Source organism: Strigops habroptila, chromosome 13, assembly GCF_004027225.2.
Source record: "Strigops habroptila isolate Jane chromosome 13, bStrHab1.2.pri, whole genome shotgun sequence".
NCBI classification, from domain to species: Eukaryota; Metazoa; Chordata; class Aves; order Psittaciformes; family Psittacidae; genus Strigops; species Strigops habroptila.
The window spans coordinates 3,544,458-3,564,826 of record NC_044289.2 but is presented as its reverse complement, the minus strand read 5'-3'; the positions used below and the strand labels follow the sequence as shown (position 1 = coordinate 3,564,826).

The following is a 20,369-nucleotide window of genomic DNA, read 5'->3' as shown; positions in this document are numbered from 1 at the left end:
AGCCCCGTGTTCCCTGCGGCAGCACCAGCACCGCGACGCCAGGCTCAGCCCCACGGGATCCCCACAGCATCATCCAGAAGGAGCTGAGCCCTTTGGAAAAGCCAGGCCGGGGGTGTTGGCAGCCAGATGTGCACATCCCGGGGTGTTCCTGCAGCTGGGCTTCTCCTGTTTCTGCAGAGCAGAGCTGCAGCATCTGTGTTTACCTCGGGCGAGGCGGCAGAATCCCTCGCCAAGCTCCTCACAAACACTCACCAGCTTTTTTCCAGATCTCCTCAGTGACGTAGCCCGTTCCCGACCTGCTGCTGAACTCCCGCAACGAATCTGTTGGAATAAGGGACACAGGGAAAGGTTGGCAAAGCCTCGTCTCACCCAGCTGCTGCTTGAGTGCCCAGCAGTGCCTCGGTACATCGTGGGGCAGGGCAGAATCAACCAGCTCAAACTCGGAGCAGAGGATTCCTACAGCTAAAGCTGTTCATCAAACGCTCAGATGATAAATTACAACATTTAATTAGTGCCTTGCATAATTTATGACCCTGTATAACCCATTTCCTGGTACTCTATAACAACAGGCAATGCTTATGCTATGTTTATATGCCAAAACATCTGCACTGGCCGGAGACTTTGAGCATCAACCTATGTGACCAGCAGCTTACATTAAACGCAGCACTTCCCACTCCCAGGGGCAATTCAAAGGCTTGAAATGACAAACTGTCCTGCAAGACCTCTTAAACGAGAGGTGGACGCATCCCCCAGCACCCACGAGCCTGCAAAGAGCCAACATGACAGATAGGGATGGTGACACGAGCGCCTGAACACAGACTGCAGTCACACAGGGAAGCTTTTCAGAAGCCTCATCCTGTTCTCTACCTGCGTCCTTGGTTTTTAAGGCTTCAGGGTAACTTTCTGAAGGCTCAGAACAAAAACTGATTCATATCCAAGGCTGGTGGGAAGAACGAAAGCACTCCATGAGTTCTCATGACAAGAATGGAGCTTGACAATCAGCCCTTGGTCCCACAGGGGGAGGAAGCACCAACAGTGTTCCCAATTTATTAAAAAAGAATATGAAATGGTATCACCTTTAACACCATGGGGCTGTAAGTGTATTAGTCACTACAGACTTAAATACAAAAGGGCTAAAAGCTGGCTGTGCTCATCAGGCCATCACGCAGCCCAGCCACCCCTTGGGCTCGCAGCATATTTGTTGGGATGGAAATTAGAATCACATCCAGATGAATAAAGCAGCATTTTAGACTTGGGTTTGTATAAGGGTCAAAACCCCTGCATACTGGAGGTGAAAAATAGTCAGCTTTAATAAAGTAAAGTTGACTCATGATACAGAAATAGAATTAATAAGTCAGGTAGTAGCTCTTACAGCAGTCTTTGGCATTTTAAGAATTAGTAGACCTTGACATTTTAAACCCTGTAGGCAAGACAGACTGGGAGGGGAAGAGAGCTGGAACCAGCCACCTCTCCTGCCTTTTCACCTCCCAGTTTCTCAGCTGTGGATAAATTTGGCTCGGTTTGGTCAGCAAGTACAACTCAGTGACAAGGAAGATGCTCTTCTCCCAGCACTAACAGAAGCTGCTACTTCCAGGAGCTCACCCAGGAGCTTCCGCGTGTCCAATGACTTGTTTCTCTTCAAAGCATTGAGAACAGTTCTGCGTTGCTTCAGTGTGTAATTTATAGAATCATGGAATGGTTTGGGTTGGAAGGGACCTTAATGCTCATCCACTTCCAACCCCCTGCCACGGGCAGGGACACCTTCCACTAGAGCAGGTTGCTCCAAGCCCCTGTGTCCAACCTGGCCTTGAACACTGCCAGGGATGGGGCAGCCACAGCTTCTCTGGGCACCCTGTGCCAGCGCTTCACCACAAATCATACTATAATTTGACTCTATTATCAACACTTTATGTCTAATACTGTCATAAGAGGACACCAAAAAGAGGCTGTGGCTGCCCCGGCTCACCGCTGCCGATGGAGTCGGAGCTGCTGGGGCTGTGCTGCCTGGGGAGCAGGTCGCTGCCCGCCTTGCGCGGCTCGGCCTCGCTGCACCGCCTCTTCCAGTAGTTGAGCTCCTCCCGGTCGGCCTCCTGGCAGCGCCGCAGCACGGCCATGGAGCGCCGCGTCTTCTCCACCATCTCCATGATGCAGTTCAGTGCCTGCAGGGAGGAACGTGCGCTCAGTCTGGCTCACAGGGTCATGCCCTGAATTGGAGGCACCACCCCAGGAAGATGCCATTGTCTGGAGTGATGCTCCCATCTTCCCTCCCCACCATCCACCTTCTCGTGGTGGCTTGCTCCTCTACGAGCCTCTCAGAAAGCCCAGATATGGTATCAACAACAAGAAAATCACAAATTGGAGCAGGCGGATCACTGGGTTGCTGCATCCCACAGAGCTTCCCACATCTCCTGCCTGTTCCTTACGTGATCAAGATGCTTCCACTCGTCAGCCCACTCTCTCTCCGTTAAGCGGTGGTCCACCAGCTCGTCCTGGTATCCTCCATTCAGACCTGCAATAAACCACAGCCACGAGAGTGATCAGATGGACCAAGTGCTTTCAGTGCTGGAGAGGGGAGGTGGCCCCTAAGTGATATCAAAGAGATGTATTTCCAGCTACATATTGCTGGGATTGTAAAACACATCTCAAGAAGGTGGCTCTATAAGGGTAATTCCACACTGGTGCTTTTATCCTTATCTGTGTCACCGTCTCTGAAGTGCTACAATCCACTCACAGGTCTGGATCTGACCTACCTGGGAGCTGTCTCCCTTATAAACCCACAGGAGCTCAGAGCTTGTGCCCTGTTGGAAACACAGCGTGTACCTCCCACAGCCCCCTGGGGAGAAATGGGGTGGGGGGCCAGGCTCTGCTCTGCTGCTTTAGTGATCTCAGGGAAGGTACTTTCTACTTCCCTGCCCTCCATTCCTGCCTGCTGGGTTGGCCACACTCAACTCACACACCAGGTCCTTCCTCCTTACCCTCAGTGACTCCAGCCTTTACACGTATATAGGGAAATACAGCTTCAATCTTCCCATTTTTAACCTCCCACGCTCTGAATTCCCTTCAAAACCTCTGCTGAGGACACGGCCAGTGTTACACAGCTTTGGGCGCGAGTGGCCAAGCAGGGACTGATGCCAAAGCTCAATTCCTGGACCTCACAGCTCCTACAACTAAAAGTCCTCCAGGCTTCCTCACCCAGAGCGCCGTGCCTGTCCCGAATCTCTCTGTGCTCCAGCATCTTGCTGGGGTCCCTGTAGAGGTGGGAGGTCGCAATGTCTTCCAAGGTGTAGTGCTGGAGCGGCGGCGGGGTGGGGTGGAACTGCCCCCCGGGGTTCACCAGGGGGATGGTGAGGGCCGGGCTGTGCCGGGGCGCGGGGCTGATGGTGCACACCCTCTTGGCCGGAGGGTCTGTCGGCAGCGGGTCCCTCTCAAAGCTGCTGTCGTCCCTTCTGCAACCACACCAGCAGGGAGGTGTTTGTTAGCACCACGTGAGTGCACTTGGAAAGATGCAGATTTCAAACCAGCAGAGCTTGGGTAGCGATGATTTTACTGGGGGGAAAGGCAGGGAGCTAAACCAAACACACTCAACTTGGGAACAAATCCACAGGATGACCCTGTCAAAAGAACAAGGTCAAGATGCCCGAGTGCTGTGATTCATCTTTCTGAGCATGACCACATTAACATTTCACAGTTTAGATAAAGCTGAGGCATGCTCCACATCATTACATAACAAATTCTAACTTGGAATAAGAAGTGGTGAAAAGGAACTGCACCCTTCTAAGACAGTGCCTCTGTGGGCTGCCCCAGGAAGGGGGGGCTCAGCTGCCGCTGGAACAGAACCTGCTTGAAGGAGGATCCCAACCTGAATTCACAGTGCAGGAAGAACAATCACTGATGTCTTATTAACAGCCAGAACAGTTGTTGAGAGTGATAAAATCCTCTGCTTTAGCCCTGGATTCTGCTTGAAGCTTTGACAGCAGCAAAGCTGAACCAAGTCACGACTTCAAGACCGTGGCAGAGTGCCGAGTGCCGTGTTTACCTGTCTGGACTGTGCCTCTTCCCATTCCCGTTCACCTCGATGAGCAGCTCGGAGGAGTCGGCGGGGGACGTGGTGTTTGTGTTCAGCAGGATGTGCTCGTGCTGTGCCAGGTACTGGGAGGGCGTCTGCTTGGCAGCGCGGGCACAGTGCAGCAGCTCTCTCTGCAGCAGCGGGAGGTTGGCCTGAAAAACAAGCGGGGTCTGCTTTACCCAGGCATTCACAGGTTTGCTCTGCACACCTCAGAGGAGTAACGCTGGGTTAATGCATCCCACTGAGCTTCTCCCCCTCTGCTGCGCTCTGGGGAGAACCCCCTGCAGTCCTGATCCAGGTCTGGGGCAACAGCACAAGAGGGACGTGGAGCTGCTGGAGCGAGGCCAGAGGAGGCCCCGGAGCTGCTGCGAGGGCTGGAGCAGCTCTGCTCTGGAGCCAGGCTGAGAGAGCTGGGCTGGGGCAGCCTGGAGAAGAGAAGGCTCCTCAAGGGGAGACCTTAGAGCAGCTCCAGTGCCTAAAGGGGCTCCAGGAAACCTGGAGAGGGGCTTTGGGCAAGGGCCTGGAGGGACAGGACAAGGGGGAATGGCTTTAACCTGCCAGAGGGGAGATTGAGATGAGCTCTGAGGCAGAAGCTCTTCGCTGTGAGGGTGCTGAGGCGCTGGCACAGACTTTTCCCAGAGAAGCTGTGGCTGCCCCATCCCTGGCAGTGTTCAAGGCCAGGTTGGACACAGGGGCTTGGAGCAACCTGCTCTAGTGGAAGGTGTCCCTGCCCGTGGCAGGGGGTTGGAACTAGATGAACTTTAAGGTCCCTTCCAACACAAACCATTCCATAATTCTATTAACACCTAGAGCCTGTGGCCCCCACTCAGGATCCTCCAGCTCTTGGTGTCTGCACGAGGATTTATCTGTATTTCCTCAAGAGCTGAAGATGGCCTGACGCTGATGCACCCAAAACCCAAGTGTCACGGGGAGCGCTCTGTGCTTCCAGCATCTAACCACCCCAGAAAGGCTCCGTGTGCCAGCACTTCAAATATTCTAGATCTGAACATCTGCAAATAAGATTATAGGATCAGAAGCTCCTGATGGAGCTTGGTTTGTCCCCTTTATCCCTAACACGCAAGCAGACATATGTGGCACTTGTTACAACGTTAGCATTCTGCAAGCCCGTCCCGCATGGCCACTGCTTGGTCTGTGTGGTCTGTCTTGGACTGGAACTAAATTGCTGTGGTGCTTGAAGGAAGAGCTTTCCCAGGCATGACACGCTGCCAAGCACACAGCCCGGCACATGGAGCACCAGCAAACCCCACCAGCTCCCTGTCACCTTCAGAAAGGGGATCACAAAGGGCCGGAGGGGGAAGTTCGTCGCCTCTTGCAGCTTGCAGTGAAATTCCTCGATCGTCACCGTTGAGTTCTGAGGAAACAAATTAAGAAATGAAATGACAATTTGCTCTTATTTTTAGACACGTGGGAAACGGCTCCAAATGAACAGAACTGGAAGAGAGACTGCATCTGCCAATACAGGACTGACAGCTTCCATCGGATTCTGCCTAACAGTCAAAAAGACTCAGGCCAATGGAGCAGGAATGCTGCACCAGGCGAGGGGTGAGCGCTGCCTGGTCCAGCATCCTCCCGGCCCCAGGGCTGGGAGCAGAGCCTGGCTCTGGGAAGCAGCAGGACCCAGCTGGCAGCTCCTGCAGGGAGCCAGCAGTGATTCCAGCTGCTCAGAGCTGCACCCTTTCCTCTCCTCCTTCCTCCTGCTCAGCTCACCTCGTCTAACCCACCAGCCACGAGGTCTCCATCACCCTGCTGCTCCTGCAGCACATCCCCTGGCGCTGTGCAGGCTGGGTGCTCCCTGGGACAAGCAGCATTTGATAACCTGCATATACAAAATTCAACCCTGCAGCAATCACCATAGTGAGTGGTGAGATGATAGAGGAACCTGCACAGCTTAACATTTCCATTTCCAAAAGGGCAAGCTAAGGTACTACCCGACACCCATGGAAATGCATATTCCTTCCTTCAGCAGCAGTGTTTTGCATCCAGTGTTCAAGCCCTGGCAGTGTTCAAGGCCAGGTTGGACACAGGGGCTTGGAGCAACCTGCTCTAGTGGAAGGTGTCCCTGCCCGTGGCAGGGGGCTGGAACTGGATGAGCTTTAAGGTCCCTTCCAACACAAACCATTTTATCATCCTACGAAACACTGAAAGCCCCCAAGGCTATGGACAGACTCACGGTTGTTCTGCCCATGCCAAACAGCACAGCTGAGCTCGGGATCAGCACTGGGTGCCATATGGGACCAGTGCTGGCTGGGCAGCATGCTGCTGTGCTCCAGGGTCTCAGTCCCAGGTCTGGGCTTGCACAGCATTTCTATCAGGTAATTTGTATACCTGCAAATACTTGATACGATTCTGCAGCAAGACTCCTTCATTTGGGTTTTGAAGGGTGTTTTCAGCTGTCCATAGCTGCTAAGAGGTACGAGGGCACACACACACTGTGTTTGCACTGCCACCCACCCCAGCTCTTGCAAATCCGAGCATAGGAATGCAAAAGGGCAGAAGATGCACAAGTTACTGACCAAGCCCTTTTCTATAGCTGCACCTTCAGACTGTTACAGGCATGAATGTGTCTGGAAGAACCAATGCCTTTGGCAATGCACATATGCAATCCCACAAAGCAGCACACCAGGAGCCCAGCCCTCTGAGTTTGCAACCGCTGCCTTCCCATCCTCTGCAGGCTTTGGCAACAGCTCACTCTGCTGTGCCAGTGGGCTTGGGTTAAGACATGGCAGGAGCAGCCCATAAAGAGGAAAACAGCCCATTAAATACATCACTGCTTATCAATAAATTACATCTTTGAGGTGTCCTGATAGTCTCTATACACGTGGGAGCAGAGCAGGACTCCCGGCTCTCTGGAGTGAGTCCCTGCTAGCAGCAGCACCCTGCTCTTCCCATTACTGCTGGCTCCTTTGCTGAGCAAAGCAGCGTTGAGTTGACACACTGAAGTCAGGCCAGCACTAACTAAGCAGTGGCTGGAACTGGTTTTTCATTGTATGGAAGCAGATCAGAGTTAAACTGATCTGTGGTTGGGGTCAGGCAATTAACACTGCACAGGCAAGCGAACACTTCCCTAGCTATAGAGCGTAACTATAGACTCTTCTGAACTGGGTGACCAGTTTCATTTATGAGAAGAAATGGAGAAGCCCAGCATACCTATGACATGAGACCTGTGGCCTTTAGAGAAAGGCTTTGTCCCAGTCCATCCAGCATTCCTTAAGTGTAGCTGCACACAAGCTGATGTCAAAGCCACTGGACAAAGAGCTTTTTGAAACCCACCAAAGCCAAGAAAGAAAGAAGTCAGCAAGTTTACCAGAAAGCACAAACACTGCAGAGCCTTGCTCAGCCAACACCTCTGCTTGTAAACATGCAGACACACAATGTTGTGTAATGTGGGCATGTGCTGGCTGTCAGGATCCCATCCCAAAGAGCTCTCCAAGATCAAGGCAGCCTGAGTTGGGATGTGAGGCTTACCACTAACGCCAGGACCAGGGTCCGGACCTTCTCGCCTATCTCTGGTGAGATGTCATTGCCAAACTGCTGCAGGGTAGTGAGGAAGCGCTTCAGCTTGCTGAGCTGCCGGGCACCACACGTGGCTGGGAGCTGCTGGTTGGTCAGCGAGGACGAGGAGGAGGAGGAAGGACCGTTGCTGAACCTCTGGGGTGGGGATGGAGCCCCGTTCAGCGTCGGCGGGGAATGGTTTATTCCGTTGGGCACTGTAAATAGGAGAGAGAAGAGACATTGAGCATCAGATGGACACGTCCTCTGGTGTTTAAGAGGATCCAGGAGCCTGCTGCTGCTGGCTGATTGCTGCCAGCAAACAGGGCAAGAACCAGGAAACGGGCTATGAGCAGAGCAGAGCCTGCACACGGTGCTGGAGGGCACCCAGCGACAGAGCTGATTACCGACAACACGTGTGCCTTCTCCTCAACTTTCCCCTGGGCTCACAGGGATGCTCTTGCAGCCCTCAGCACATGAGAACCACACACCAAGCCAAGGCATTGGGTTGGAAGGGACCTTAAAGCTCACCCAGTTCCAACCCCCTGCCACAGGCAGGGACACCTTCCACTAGAGCAGGTTGCTCCAAGTCCCTGTGTCCAACGTGGCCTTGAACACTGCCAGGGATGGGGCAGCCACAGCTTCTCTGGGCACCCTGTGCCAGCGCCTCAGCACCCTCACAGGGAAGAGCTTCTGCCTAAGATCCAATCTAAACCTCCCGACTTTCCTCAGGTGTGATTTACACCACAGCCAGTCACCTCCCTGGCATTCCTCTCCTCTGCTCAGTGAGCTTCATACCCAGGGCCATCAAACACCAACAGAATTAGGGCTCAGCAGAGCAGCCGCACCACTATTTGCATTTGAGGCAGCCTGAGGGGACGTGGGGTCAGGCTGCACAGAGCTGCCGCTGTGGCAGACCAAGCTCAGGCTAAGGAATTAAATGTGCTTTAGCTCAAAGCTAAAATAGCACAAGTAGAGCCCTCAGCAAGAATTAGCGATCAGGGTTTCCTGGCCTTTGTCAGGCAGAAAATGACACCAGACATCCCAACCAGCCTGCCCAGCCCCAGCCTTTACAGTAAGACACCAGTGCTCATTATAGCCAGGGGCCCACTAGCAGAACCTGCAGCTCAGGTGCCTCCTCCTCACCCCAAGGAGAACCAACAGCATCCTGCCCACGGCTCCCATTGCACCTCCCCAGGGATTTACAGGGAGTTTCACAAGCAGGGTTGTTTTTCCCAACCTGGTCCCATCTGCAGCAGTGCCTCCTGTAAGTGGTGAGCATGTCGAAACAGACTGAAGGGCTGGAAGTTTGGGAACTCGGCAAGGGATTAGAATCAATTGTTGACATCCCCACACTGCTGTTGTGCAATCCAGAGCCCTGTCTGAAGAGCAGCTGTGCACTGGGACACCAATGCAGCACAAACCAGAGTTTGAGAGGTGAAAAGTACATCATTGTAAATACAGTTTTAGCTGATCCACTGGTTTATCCTTAAAGCCCAGCCCTGAATCCCTTATGGATGTAAGTGCTGAAGAGATGGCCACAAGCTGTATAAACCATTTCAAATGATGGCGTTCAGAGAAGAAGCACTGCAGCCACCCCGCAGAGCTGCCCCCTGCATGCAGGGCATGCAGTGATGGAGCAACAACTTGCCAAAAGAGATGCCAAAACTCTCACTGCAGCTTCACGAGGATCACACCAAACCCTCGTGACCCAGGGAGGGGTTTTCGGAGAAGGCAGCAGGAGGGATGTGAACAGTTAAACCGCTCTGGGGCACACCAGGGTGGGAGGCTGGAAAGGCTCCACACACCTGGACCTGCCGTGGTGAGCACAGAGGGAACCCAGGAGGATTTAACCAGAGTCAGTTAAGATGCAAGGGAAAGATAAGGCTGAAGAGACCATGAAAGGTGGTTCCTGCTAACCAAGGGGTGACAGGTTCTTTGGGGGCATAACAAAGACGTGTCCTTTCGCAGACAGAGAGATGATGAAATAAAGGCAAAGGCCAGGATTAAGAGAATGAAGGTACAAAGGCAAAGCAAACTCATGCCTTTTGTTATGGAACAACACAACCTCAGAAACTCCTGTGCACATCGACTTCCCCAAGGCAGCAAAGGGACAGAGATGTCCTGCAGAGATGGCACGTACCTGCAGGGTCAGCTACCATGGAGCACCAGCAAACATAGAGCTGTGTGAAAGGCAAAGCTTCCATGAATTACTCATCCAGAGCACTTATTTCACAATAAAATTGTTATAAATAGGGGAAAGCTGCCCAGAGAAAGCTTCTCAAATAGCAAAGGTCAAGGGAGGGGATCCTGCCCCTCTGCTGCGCTCCGGGGAGACCCCCCTTGCAGTCCTGATCCAGCTCTGGGGCAACAGCACAAGAGGGATGTGGAGCTGCTGGAGCGAGGCCAGAGGAGGCCCCGGAGCTGCTGCGAGGGCTGGAGCAGCTCTGCTCTGGAGCCAGGCTGAGAGAGCTGGGCTGGGGCAGCCTGGAGAAGAGAAGGCTCCTGAAGGGGACACCTTAGAGCAGCTCCAGTGCCTAAAGGGGCTCCAGGAAACCTGGAGAGGGGCTTTGGACAAGGGCCTGTAGGGACAGGACAAGGGGAATGGCTTGAACCTGCCAGAGGGGAGATTGAGATGAGCTCTGAGGCAGAAGCTCTTCCCTGTGAGGGTGCTGAGGCGCTGGCACAGGGTGCCCAGAGAAGCTGTGGCTGCCCCATCCCTGGCAGTGTTCAAGGCCAGGTTGGACACAGGGGCTTGGAGCAACCTGCTCTAGTGGAAGGTGTCCCTGCCCCTGGCAGGGGGTTGGAACTGGATGAGCTTTAAGGTCCCTTCAACCCAAACAAGTCTGGGATTCTATGAACAGCTCTGCTGTGACTGAGGCACTTCACCCGCTTCTCTGTTTCACTTCCTCTTATTGTTTCACATGAAAGACCAGCAGAGCAATGGGCTCTATTTATAGCCGGGAGAAGCGGGGCTGTGAGATCCACACGGGGCCAGGGGGCCGCAGCTCCTCAGGAGAGGCTGCCCTGGGTGGCAGCGGTGGCTGTTGGTGGACTCTGGAGCAGAACACGCTGGGTTAGAGCTGCCGTTAGACACAGCCCTGTAACCGCTGCGTGTTGGGGCTCCCCCTGCCCGGCCTGACCCTCCTGTGAGCACCGTTACCGCAGGGCAACCAGCAGTTATCTGCTCCGGCACAGCACCGGGATCTGCTCCCCACAGACCACAGAGCCGGGCTGGGACCTCCGCTTCCAGGTGAAAAGACCGTGCTGAAGCAAGTGAGGTGGATACTGGTTTGTAGTATCCCATGGGGGTTACTGGTTTGGGGAGAGGGGGATGCTAAACTCCTGGGAACATAAAAGTCATCACCTAGGGCTACTCTGTTAAATTCTCCTTAGGTCCTCAATAGGCTTTTGCTGCTTCTCCAACCCTTTTGTTAGTGATCCACAAGCAGACAGGGCCTTCCTCCAGCATGTTCCTCCTCACCTGCCCCAGCCGTGGGCTTTTACAGTGTAGGACACGCACCCAGTGACTCTGACCAAGACCCTTTGGTGTAACTGAGACGTAAAGCAGCAAGAATGAACTTCACCACAGGCTCCATCTCTCATCAATCTTGGAAAGAGGCAATTAAGTCATGTGCAATCAGCAGATTCAGGCTCCTTGGCCCTTACCAGTGTGCCAAGCAACCTCGTTGGGAAAATTAATTCCTGTCACTTTGCTAATGGTCTTTTTCTGCCTGAGCAAAAGGAGAGCCATTAAAAACCCCTCAGCACATAGAGATGGGGATGTGTCTGGCGGGATAACCCAGTGATTAGGGCTACTGCCAGCACCACGCAATACATTAGTGTGTGTCCTGATGGAGCTGGATTGTAAACCTTCAAAATCCCCTGCCAGCATGCAACTGTGAGATACCCCAGGCACCAGCATGGACAGCAAAGCAATGCAGAACCAGCTAGGGAGACGCTCAGTGCAGGGCAAAAGGGGTGAGGAGAGCATGGAAAATATGAATGTGCCACGTGCAGGGCTCAGATAACGCCATGCCCAACAAAGAAAAGCAGCTTTTCTTCAGAACGATGCTTTTTAGCAGACATTAAACGGCTTTAATGTTGGCTAAAGAAGGAAAAAAGGACTCTTTCTAGGCTCTAAGAAAAAGCCACATGTCCATCCCCTCCGTGGAGTCACCTCTGAGCCAGAAGTGGGTGCAAGGCTGTGCTGCAGATGGGCAGGACCAGGACTGACTGTGGCTTCATAGGCAAGATTATAAAGAAGAAGATGGAGAAAAGAGAATCTGGATGGACAGAAAGGCATCTCTGACGCTGGGAAATTAGAAAAAAAGGAAAACTTTCTAATCTCAGCTGCAGAAACACTGTCTGCAAAGTGAGATAGAGTAGAGTGGGAATTAACTCCTCCAAAAGATAGAGTGAAAAGCCCAGCTCTTGGCTCGTTTGAAGCCAGCCTGATAAAAGACTTCAATTTCTTAAGGAGTTTATGGTGGAAATCAAGGCTGCACTTGCAAAGAGAAGGACTCTAGGCAGCAAGGTAGGAGCAGGCAGGAGGTAGGGGGGGATTACAGACCCTGTTATACATCCTGCATATGTAGCAGAACAGCAGAAAAGCCCCAGTCCCCCTTTCCTTACAGCCATGCAGCACAGCTTAGACATCCCCAGCGACTCCTACAAGCAGAGCCTTCCCTCCTGGCTAGAGCTGGTCCCTGGGAAAAGCAGCATTGCTGGGATCTTACGTGCAGCCGGAGTGAAGGACACGGGCCGGGGGCCGCCGGGGTTCACGGGGGGCAGCGGTGGCATGTTGGGAGGAGAGGACCTGGACTGTATCTTCACTTCCACGGGCGATCCGGGCATCACTGGCACCCTCTTCTCACCAGCAACTGTACAAAGAGAAGGTGGTAACGCTTAGTGCCAGCCAGCGACAAGCATTTCCCCGCCCAGCACACGGAGCACGGTTGCAAGGGTGAAGATAAGAGGCAGGGGGAGGTCACACCAGGCTCTTGCTGCTCTGCATGGCCCCAGGTCACCATAGGCAAGAGGCAGAGCATGGCCCCAGGCTTGGGGACAGGCATCGGGGTGAAACACGTGTCCAGAGGTGCTGCCAGGCAGGCTCAGGATGCCCGTGTTCACCATCCCAGTCTCTTGACTGCATCTTCTCACCCCTTATGCCTGAAGCTGCTTCCTCAAGGACTTTCTGCCTGTTTGCTTTGCCCCCATTTAAGATCCCTCCAACACTCCCTGTGCCCAGACGCACCTCACCAGTACGAGGGACCGAGGTTTCACTTCCAGCCCTGCTTCCCAACCAGCAAAGCCACGCTCTGAAGCAGCCGCTGTGGCAAACAGCTCCCTGACCAGTTTTACATGTTTGCTTTTAACCAAAAAGCTCAAAATTAAAGGTTCCTACATCTCTCCCTCACACCAAGGTGGTCCCTGTGCCAGCCATCACTCAGCCTTGCATGTACCCTGTGTCCATGCTGCCCGGCTCGGAGATGGTCTCTCCAGAGGGATTGCAACCTCTCTCAGAGCCATGCAACAGGCACCCATGTTTTTGGGTGGGTGCTGGCCCAGTGCAGGGAGCATTGGTGCAGCTGTGCCAGCAAGTGATCCAGATGGGCACAGGGTTGTAAAGATGAGCTGGCACCAGCTGCTGACACCCTCTCTCCTGTGTGCAGTCTCTGGTGTCTAATACATGACCAGCTCACACTGCAGCTTCTTTTCCAGCATCTGAGGGGCCCTCCTGTCGACCCTGGCACTGGTGGGGCATCCCAGCTCAGCTGAACAGCGTGGCCACGCTCCTGGCTCCAGCCTCAAAAGGCATCCTTGAGGGGAAAGCAGAGAAAAGGAGGAAATATGTTGCTTGGAGCAACCTGCTCTAGTGGAAGGTGTCCCTGCCCGTGGCAGAGGGCTGGAACTGGATGAGCTTTAAGGTCCCTTCCAACCCAAACCAGTCTGGGATTCTATGTGGTTCATGCTCTTTGCAAGCTCAGCTGCAGGCAGGCCAAGGAGAGCACGACATTGTTCCCTGCCTGCTGCTGGCCCATTCCCACCACACACCCCAAATACCAGCACACTGCCACCCACCTGCCTCATTTGATCTTCTTCACCCCCTTCCTATGAAACCCTCTTCCCCAGGCATGTATGTCCAAGCTGATATTGCCATGCTATGGAGAGAAACAGAGCGTGAAACCCATCCTTACGGTTTCTCCTCTTTCCTCCTAAAATGCTTCTAGGGCACATTAAGAAAGCAGAACTGATTTCGTTGATTTACAGGGATAGGGGGAAGTCACATGGAATTTATAGCCCCAAAATAAAACCAGCTACTGCCGGGCTGCTGCATGAAACACCAAACCCAAAGTCCACGAGAAGCCAACACCTTCTATTCCAAGCTCTCACCCAAACAGGATTGTTAAATTTAAAAGCTTCCTGCAAGGACCTGGGGCATCTATAAACGCAGATAAACACCATCTTTCTGAAACTCCTCATTTTTAGCCTAAACACATTCATTTAATGAGAATCATGTGAGCAAACCAGACTGCGAACAAGGACTTGAGTCAGCCTCGAGTTGTCCTGGGGCTAAAAACGAGCCAGTGAGATGGTCCGTGGGGAAACGCTGCCTCCCTGGTCTCCTTCTTCCACATTTCACTGCTCAGAAATATTTACTGCCTCACCAATGGCAACATTTCAGTGCTGCCTCCAGATGCACAGAGAGGATGCTGAGATGCTCCTCAAAACGCCTGCGGGTCTCTCCACTGTATCAGTCATCTGAGATCATGCTGAAGAGTCAAATGCCATGACAGATTTTTGGATAATGCTCCAAGAAGAATAATTCTTGTCAATGACTGAATACTCCAAGTGTCAGAGCAGGACAGCTGCCTAAATTGGAAACATTGGGTTGTTTTCCTTCCAAACCCTACCTGGAGTTGGAAACATCTCCAAATGTTAGGTTGTTATTTTCCAAGCAATGCCTGTAAGACACAGATTGAACCTGTTTATGGCACAACCCAAATGCCAAACCTGCAGTGGCATGTGCTCAACTTTGCACCCAGGACCTGCCAGAGTTGACCAGAGAGAGAAGCAGGAGCCACACGGCCACCCAGCCGGTGGGAGAGCTGCTTTCCCACCCTTGAACATGCTGGAGCTTCACATGGGAAGATGATACCCTCGGAGTAAGACAAAACCTGATCACAGAGATGTGTCAGTCTTGGATGGAAGCAGGAAGTTCACCTTCTCCCAAAGCCGATGAAGCCTGAAGACCAGGTTTCCCACTGACAGGAGTTATGGGTTTCAGATGCTGCAAAGCTGCTCTCTGGGTGAGGACAGCTGTAGGCACGTACCAGTTCATGCTGCGTGCCCTATATATTCGTGTGTCCCATTTAAGGGGCCCAGGTGTGCAAGAGCCTAGAAAGCCCCAAAGCTTTGAATACACCCGAAACCCTTCATCCCTCTCCTCTCCAGTGACACACTGAAAGGCCCTGGTTTCATTTGACTCACTGTGTTGACTGTTGGTGTGCACTGCATTTCCTTTGCTGCTCCAGCTCTCATCCTAGCATAACAAATTAAAAAGCAGCATATGTCAAGATGAAGTGCAGCTGATGATTCTCCTTTCTGGAGAGGAGGAAGAGCCAAGTGAGACAAGAGGACAGCACAGCAGGAGAAAAACAGGGGTCTCCACTGGTCCTCAGAGAAGTCTCACTCCTGCTCTCCCTGGGGACGGAGGCTCCAGTTCTCCAACACCACAGCAGTTTCAGAGGAGGCGAGTTCAACACCTACTCAAGACATATCTCATCCTATTTCTTTTCTTTAAAGAAGTCTTTCTCCTGTGGTGGGTGGTACAAAGGGAGTGTTGCTGCGATAGGTAACCTCTGAGGAGCCGCTAGCATTTACTCACATTGTAAACTGCATAAAGAAGCTGCTTCATTGATCTCTTCATGCCTTTGGGTTTGAGGAAAGGGAAAAGACACAAGAAAAACAAATAGTGACAAGTTTGGGAGTATCTCAAGTACCTGGAATTTAAATTAGTCCTTAAATGCCTTTGGGAATTAGAGAACATCCCTGGCAGTGTTCAAGGCCAGGTTGGACACAGGGGCTTGGAGCAACCTGCTCTAGTGGAAGGTGTCCCTGCCCGTGGCAAGGGGTTGGAACTATATGAGCTTTAAGGTCCCTTCCAACACAAACCACTCTGTGGTTCTATGAGTCTATGAAATAAAAACACTTCATGAGGAAGACTAGATGTTACCTTCTCCCAGAAAGCAAGGTAAGGAAGAGAGCCAGGAATAACCCTGGGGGCAGACACAAACTGTCTGCTCCCCATCTGCTCCCTAACTTCAAAATATAGTTCCAACAGACGGCAGAATAACACCAGGACGGGAGATTTACATTCAGCAACAAAAAAGACCCTGAACCTGCCTCGCACCTTACTGGGGCCATGACTCCCAGGTTACGTTTCCCATACGCACGATCACGTTTCGAAGAGGTGATGGGCAGTTATGCCGTGAACATGAATGTAGATAACTTCAAGCCATTCTTGACACAGGAGGAGGATTCCTCTTGATTCACTGCTGTGAGAGTTAAGAAAGAAGGAGGAACCTGCCTGGCCTGGGAGCAATTTTATACATCCCATTTATAAAGAAGCTGCAGTCGGAACTGCTCCCACAAACCCGTCTGCCAGAGTCGAGCACTCCGGCTTTCTGCAGAAGTCACAACATGAAACTTATTGGAAGAAGTAAGAGGAAAACCACATTGAACAAGAGACAGCACTGCACAACCAGCAGGTATGCACAGGGGGGTTTGCTCTTCCCTTCTGCAGTTTGTGGGACAGAGAGAGCAGACTCAAAAATCAGACCTTGTCCACAAGGCTCTGGCCTAAGTGGTTAGATTCACTCTGTAAATCAACAGTTTTGGGTTTAGGTGATGTCTGTTGAATAAAAGACTGTGTACAAGGGTTGGCCCAGTGGTTCAGAGTCTCTGGAGTGAAAGCAGGGAACTGTTTCATACACAAAGAAGAGGTTTAATCAGAGCAGATGTTTTTGACTTTCATCTAGAACAGGCAGAATATGCTCATAACCTAAAAAGCCATTTCTCACCTCAGAAAGTGAAGAGCCCAACATTCCTACCTGCCTCTGGAGAGCAAGGGACTGGGGAATCATCCCAGTAGCAGCAGCCAAGCTTAAGTTTAGCAAAAGAAATTCTGGGTCTGAGTTTGTTCTGGAGCCAGTGGACAGACACTGCCAAAGGGGATCCAGCCCATGCCAAAACATTCGAAGCAAGGGAGATAAGCCACACTCCAGACACACCTCTCTTTCCACTGGCCCTGCCACCTCAGATGACCACTGGGCCTAGAGGCATGAATTACAGATTGCCAACAGGTCAGGAAAATGAACCCTTCCTACAAACAGGCTGTGGAACCAGAGGCTTCCTTCCCCATCACTCACATGGGTAAGAGCCTCTGGTTTAACATAAAGCAACACAAAGCTTCTCTAAATAGAATTATAGAATCACAGAGTGGTTTGGGTTGGAAAGGACCTTAAGATCATCCAGTTCCAACCCCCCTGCCATGGGCAGGGACAGCACACACTAGACCATGTCACCCAAGGCTCTGTCCAGCCTGGCCTTGAACACTGCCAGGGATGGGGCAGCCACAGCTTCTCTGGGCACCCTGTGCCAGCGCCTCAGCACCCTCACAGGGAAGAACTTCTGCCTCATCTCCAGCCTAAATCTCCCCTGTTTCAGTTTGAGCCCATCACCCCTTGTCCTATCACTCCAGTCCCTGATGAAGAGTCCCTCTCCAGCATCCTTGTAGCCCCTTTCGGACACCGGAAGCTGCTCTGAGGTCTCCACGCAGCTTCTCTTCTCCAGGCTGAACAGCCCCAATGTTCTCAGCCTATCTCCATACGGGAGGTGCTCCAGCGCCTGATCATCCTTGTGGCCTCCTCCGGACTTGCTCCAACAGCTCCCTGTCCTTCTGATGTTGAGGACACCAGAACTGTACACACATAAAGAGACCATTTGAAAGAGGGAACCAAAGGAAGGATTCACCTCGGAGCCCTCTCCAGTGTCAGGATGCCGCCTGCAGCCCACTGTTAAGATAAGCAGCTCCGTGTAGCACCCTGAGGAAGGAGCCAGGGAAATGGCCCCAGCCCCACACGCTGCGATGGACCCGCCGCAGTTGGCTGCCGCCGCAGGGCTCCCTGGTGCTAGTCTGAATGCAAACGAGAGGCAGCAGCAGCGTAACCTCCCCGGCTCATGTAAATAGGGTGAGATGAAATATGGTTCAGCACCTCCCCAGCTTCGGCGAATGTTTATTTTGAATAACATGCTTATCTGCTCCAACTGCTCACCATCTGTTTTCAATCTCCACCAAGCTAATATTTTTCACATTTAGGAACTGAGAAATGGGAAGAATTACATTTAAATGTTATTAACATCTTTCCTCCGCTCTAAGGTTGCCTTTCCCTCCCCTTGATGGCTCTAAGCCATCTGTAGAGCACCTTTGCAGTTCTCCAAGGCATGCAGATGAGAGGTTATCTACATGCAAAGCAAGAGGATCATTACTCAGACTTCCAGAAGACACCATTTACCACTACGCCACTGCAATCCCTCCATCACCTGCTTCCATACAGCTTCCCTCAAGCTCAAACTGGAATCACATCGTGGAGCAAAGAGCCAATATTTTATCTTTTTGCAGCATCACTGCATCAAAAAGCGATGGGAGGGGGAAGACTGAAGATAAGCATCGGAACAAGGCAGCCAATATAGCAGGATTAGGAATAAAAGGATGATCGGGTTAGTCCCAGTCTGGTGGAGAAGGAGACATTAAGAGCTTTGCAGTCAAGGTTACATTTCTATAGCAATACAAATTTATGTGCATGTGGGGTGGCTTCCAAAGGTCCTCCTTTGCTCGAGTCAATAAATGATAATTTACAGCCAGAACTGGGAGACATGAGTGAGTCAAACAGATCAGCAGCAAATGCTGGTCCTTCTCCATCCTCCTCCTCCACGCCAAAGCATGGAGTTGGCCAAGATGGTACTATAGCATCTGTTGCAGTGGGTAACTTATGTTCCTGCACAGATATTTCCTCCACCAAATGCGATCAGCCTATTTTTACCCTGTTCAGCTTGGGTTTATAGCACATCCAGGCTCCTGAGCTGCAAGATGCTGTGGGAGGGGAGAGGACTCGGCACCTCGCAGGAGAGCCTCGCGTCACACAGGAGGGAGCTGCTGAGCCTGGGATAGGCATTTTATACATCAAAAATAAACCCGTGTATCTCCATTGCCATCTAGTCCTCTCCCACACACAGCTGTTTCACTTTAAATCTCAATTCAATGTGAAACTCAGATAGAAGAACTTGAAAGAGCAAAGTATGTTATCGTGCACAGGCAGTCCTGAAAGCAGTTAATAAGGGAAATAAGATTAATAATTTATTCCTGAAGGCAGACTGCAGATCCTTATCCCTCCTGCCCTTCAGTGAGTTTTAGAAAACCCTATTAATGTGCCTGGCTTTACAGACTCATCAGCAGCACAGGTTGGACTCCACAGCAGTTCTCTTCTGCTGTGTTCCCCCCCCAGGCAAGATGGTTGCAGCTCCAGCTCTGCCCTCGCCATGGCCACATCGCATCCATCAGCACAAACCCACCTGCACAGCATCCCTGCTTCCTTAGCTCTGGTTTCCTCATGGTCCAGGGACTCATACCAGGGCCAGCAGTGCAAACACATGGATTCAGGATCCATCCCCCAAACTATCACATCCAATAGCCCCCAGAGTGGGGCGTCCATCAACCCCTCAAACTCTGGTCATCTTGCTTCTACAAGAACACAAACCACTTTGTGGTACCCTCCATTCTCCTTCTCTTTTCCATGAAGAAGCAAGGGAATAGGGAATAGTTATTCAGACCATGAAAGCTCCTAAAAACCATTTACACACTGTGTGGCAGCCACCTGGGAGCTGTTGCTGCTCTTACCAATACGCCACAGCAATTCCCTTCCCACACTGCTAGTGCCCATGCAAATAAGTTTGGGAGACCCAAGTTAATTTCTTCATGTCCCTGCCAACAGCTTCTGCTCATCCATTATCCCAAAGGGATGCAGTGACACTGTTGGGGAGCCTGTGATGCCCCAGGGCAGAGAATCCTCCTCATCCTCACCTGGAACCCTCCCCATAGAGTCAGACTGGTTTGCGTTGAAGGGACCTTAAAGCTCGTCCAGTTCCAACCCCCTGCCATGGGCAGGGACACCTTCCACTAGAGCAGGTTGCTCAAGGCCCTGTCCAATTCATTTGATTAGTTACTGCTAAAGTATTCTGGTAATTTTTCATTAGCTCATTGTTCCATTTAAAGCTACAGAGTGAAGATTTATTTTGTTCCTAAATCATCCATTCCTATTACAATATGAAGAAATATTTACTCCTCCGCACTATATTTACTTCTCAGGCTAAAGCCCTCTGAATGAAAAATGAAAGCAGTTACAGATATCAAACAGGCAATTATCACAATCAGGGAAAAATGAGTATTTCAAAGTCCCAGCCTGCTGTGCTGCTCTCCAAATCCTCCGGCTCCAACTGTAACCATGGCGGCAGGAGCAAACTTTCCAGATGGGAACATCTGTCTCTCATTTGCCACAGGGAAGAAAACACCAGGAAGATGAACGGCTCCCGAGGCCGTCGGAGCCCAGACACAACATGGACAAAAGGGATGGACCATTTAGAAAGAGACTTAGAGCAGCAGCTTGGTATCAAAGATTATTGTTTGTCAATAATTATTTGGAGGGGCGGAGGGTGTTCTATATACAAATGT

The 20,369-nt window shown here is 51.8% G+C and overlaps 1 protein-coding gene across 2 annotated transcripts in view; it reads right to left on the bottom strand.

Annotated features, from left to right (window-relative positions):
- CBFA2T2 (CBFA2/RUNX1 partner transcriptional co-repressor 2) overlaps positions 1 to 20,369 on the bottom strand; it is a 62,967-nt gene that overhangs the window by 5,571 nt on the left and 37,027 nt on the right. For both annotated transcript variants that reach the window (XM_030503502.1, XM_030503503.1), the window contains exons 2-9: positions 12,316 to 12,459; positions 7,553 to 7,794; positions 5,349 to 5,438; positions 4,037 to 4,218; positions 3,193 to 3,446; positions 2,424 to 2,509; positions 1,967 to 2,159; positions 253 to 321 (exon numbers count right to left, since the gene is read on the bottom strand). In XM_030503502.1, coding sequence (XP_030359362.1) covers positions 253 to 321; positions 1,967 to 2,159; positions 2,424 to 2,509; positions 3,193 to 3,446; positions 4,037 to 4,218; positions 5,349 to 5,438; positions 7,553 to 7,794; positions 12,316 to 12,459 — 1,260 coding nt within the window. The remainder of the gene's footprint in view (positions 1 to 252; positions 322 to 1,966; positions 2,160 to 2,423; positions 2,510 to 3,192; positions 3,447 to 4,036; positions 4,219 to 5,348; positions 5,439 to 7,552; positions 7,795 to 12,315; positions 12,460 to 20,369) is intronic.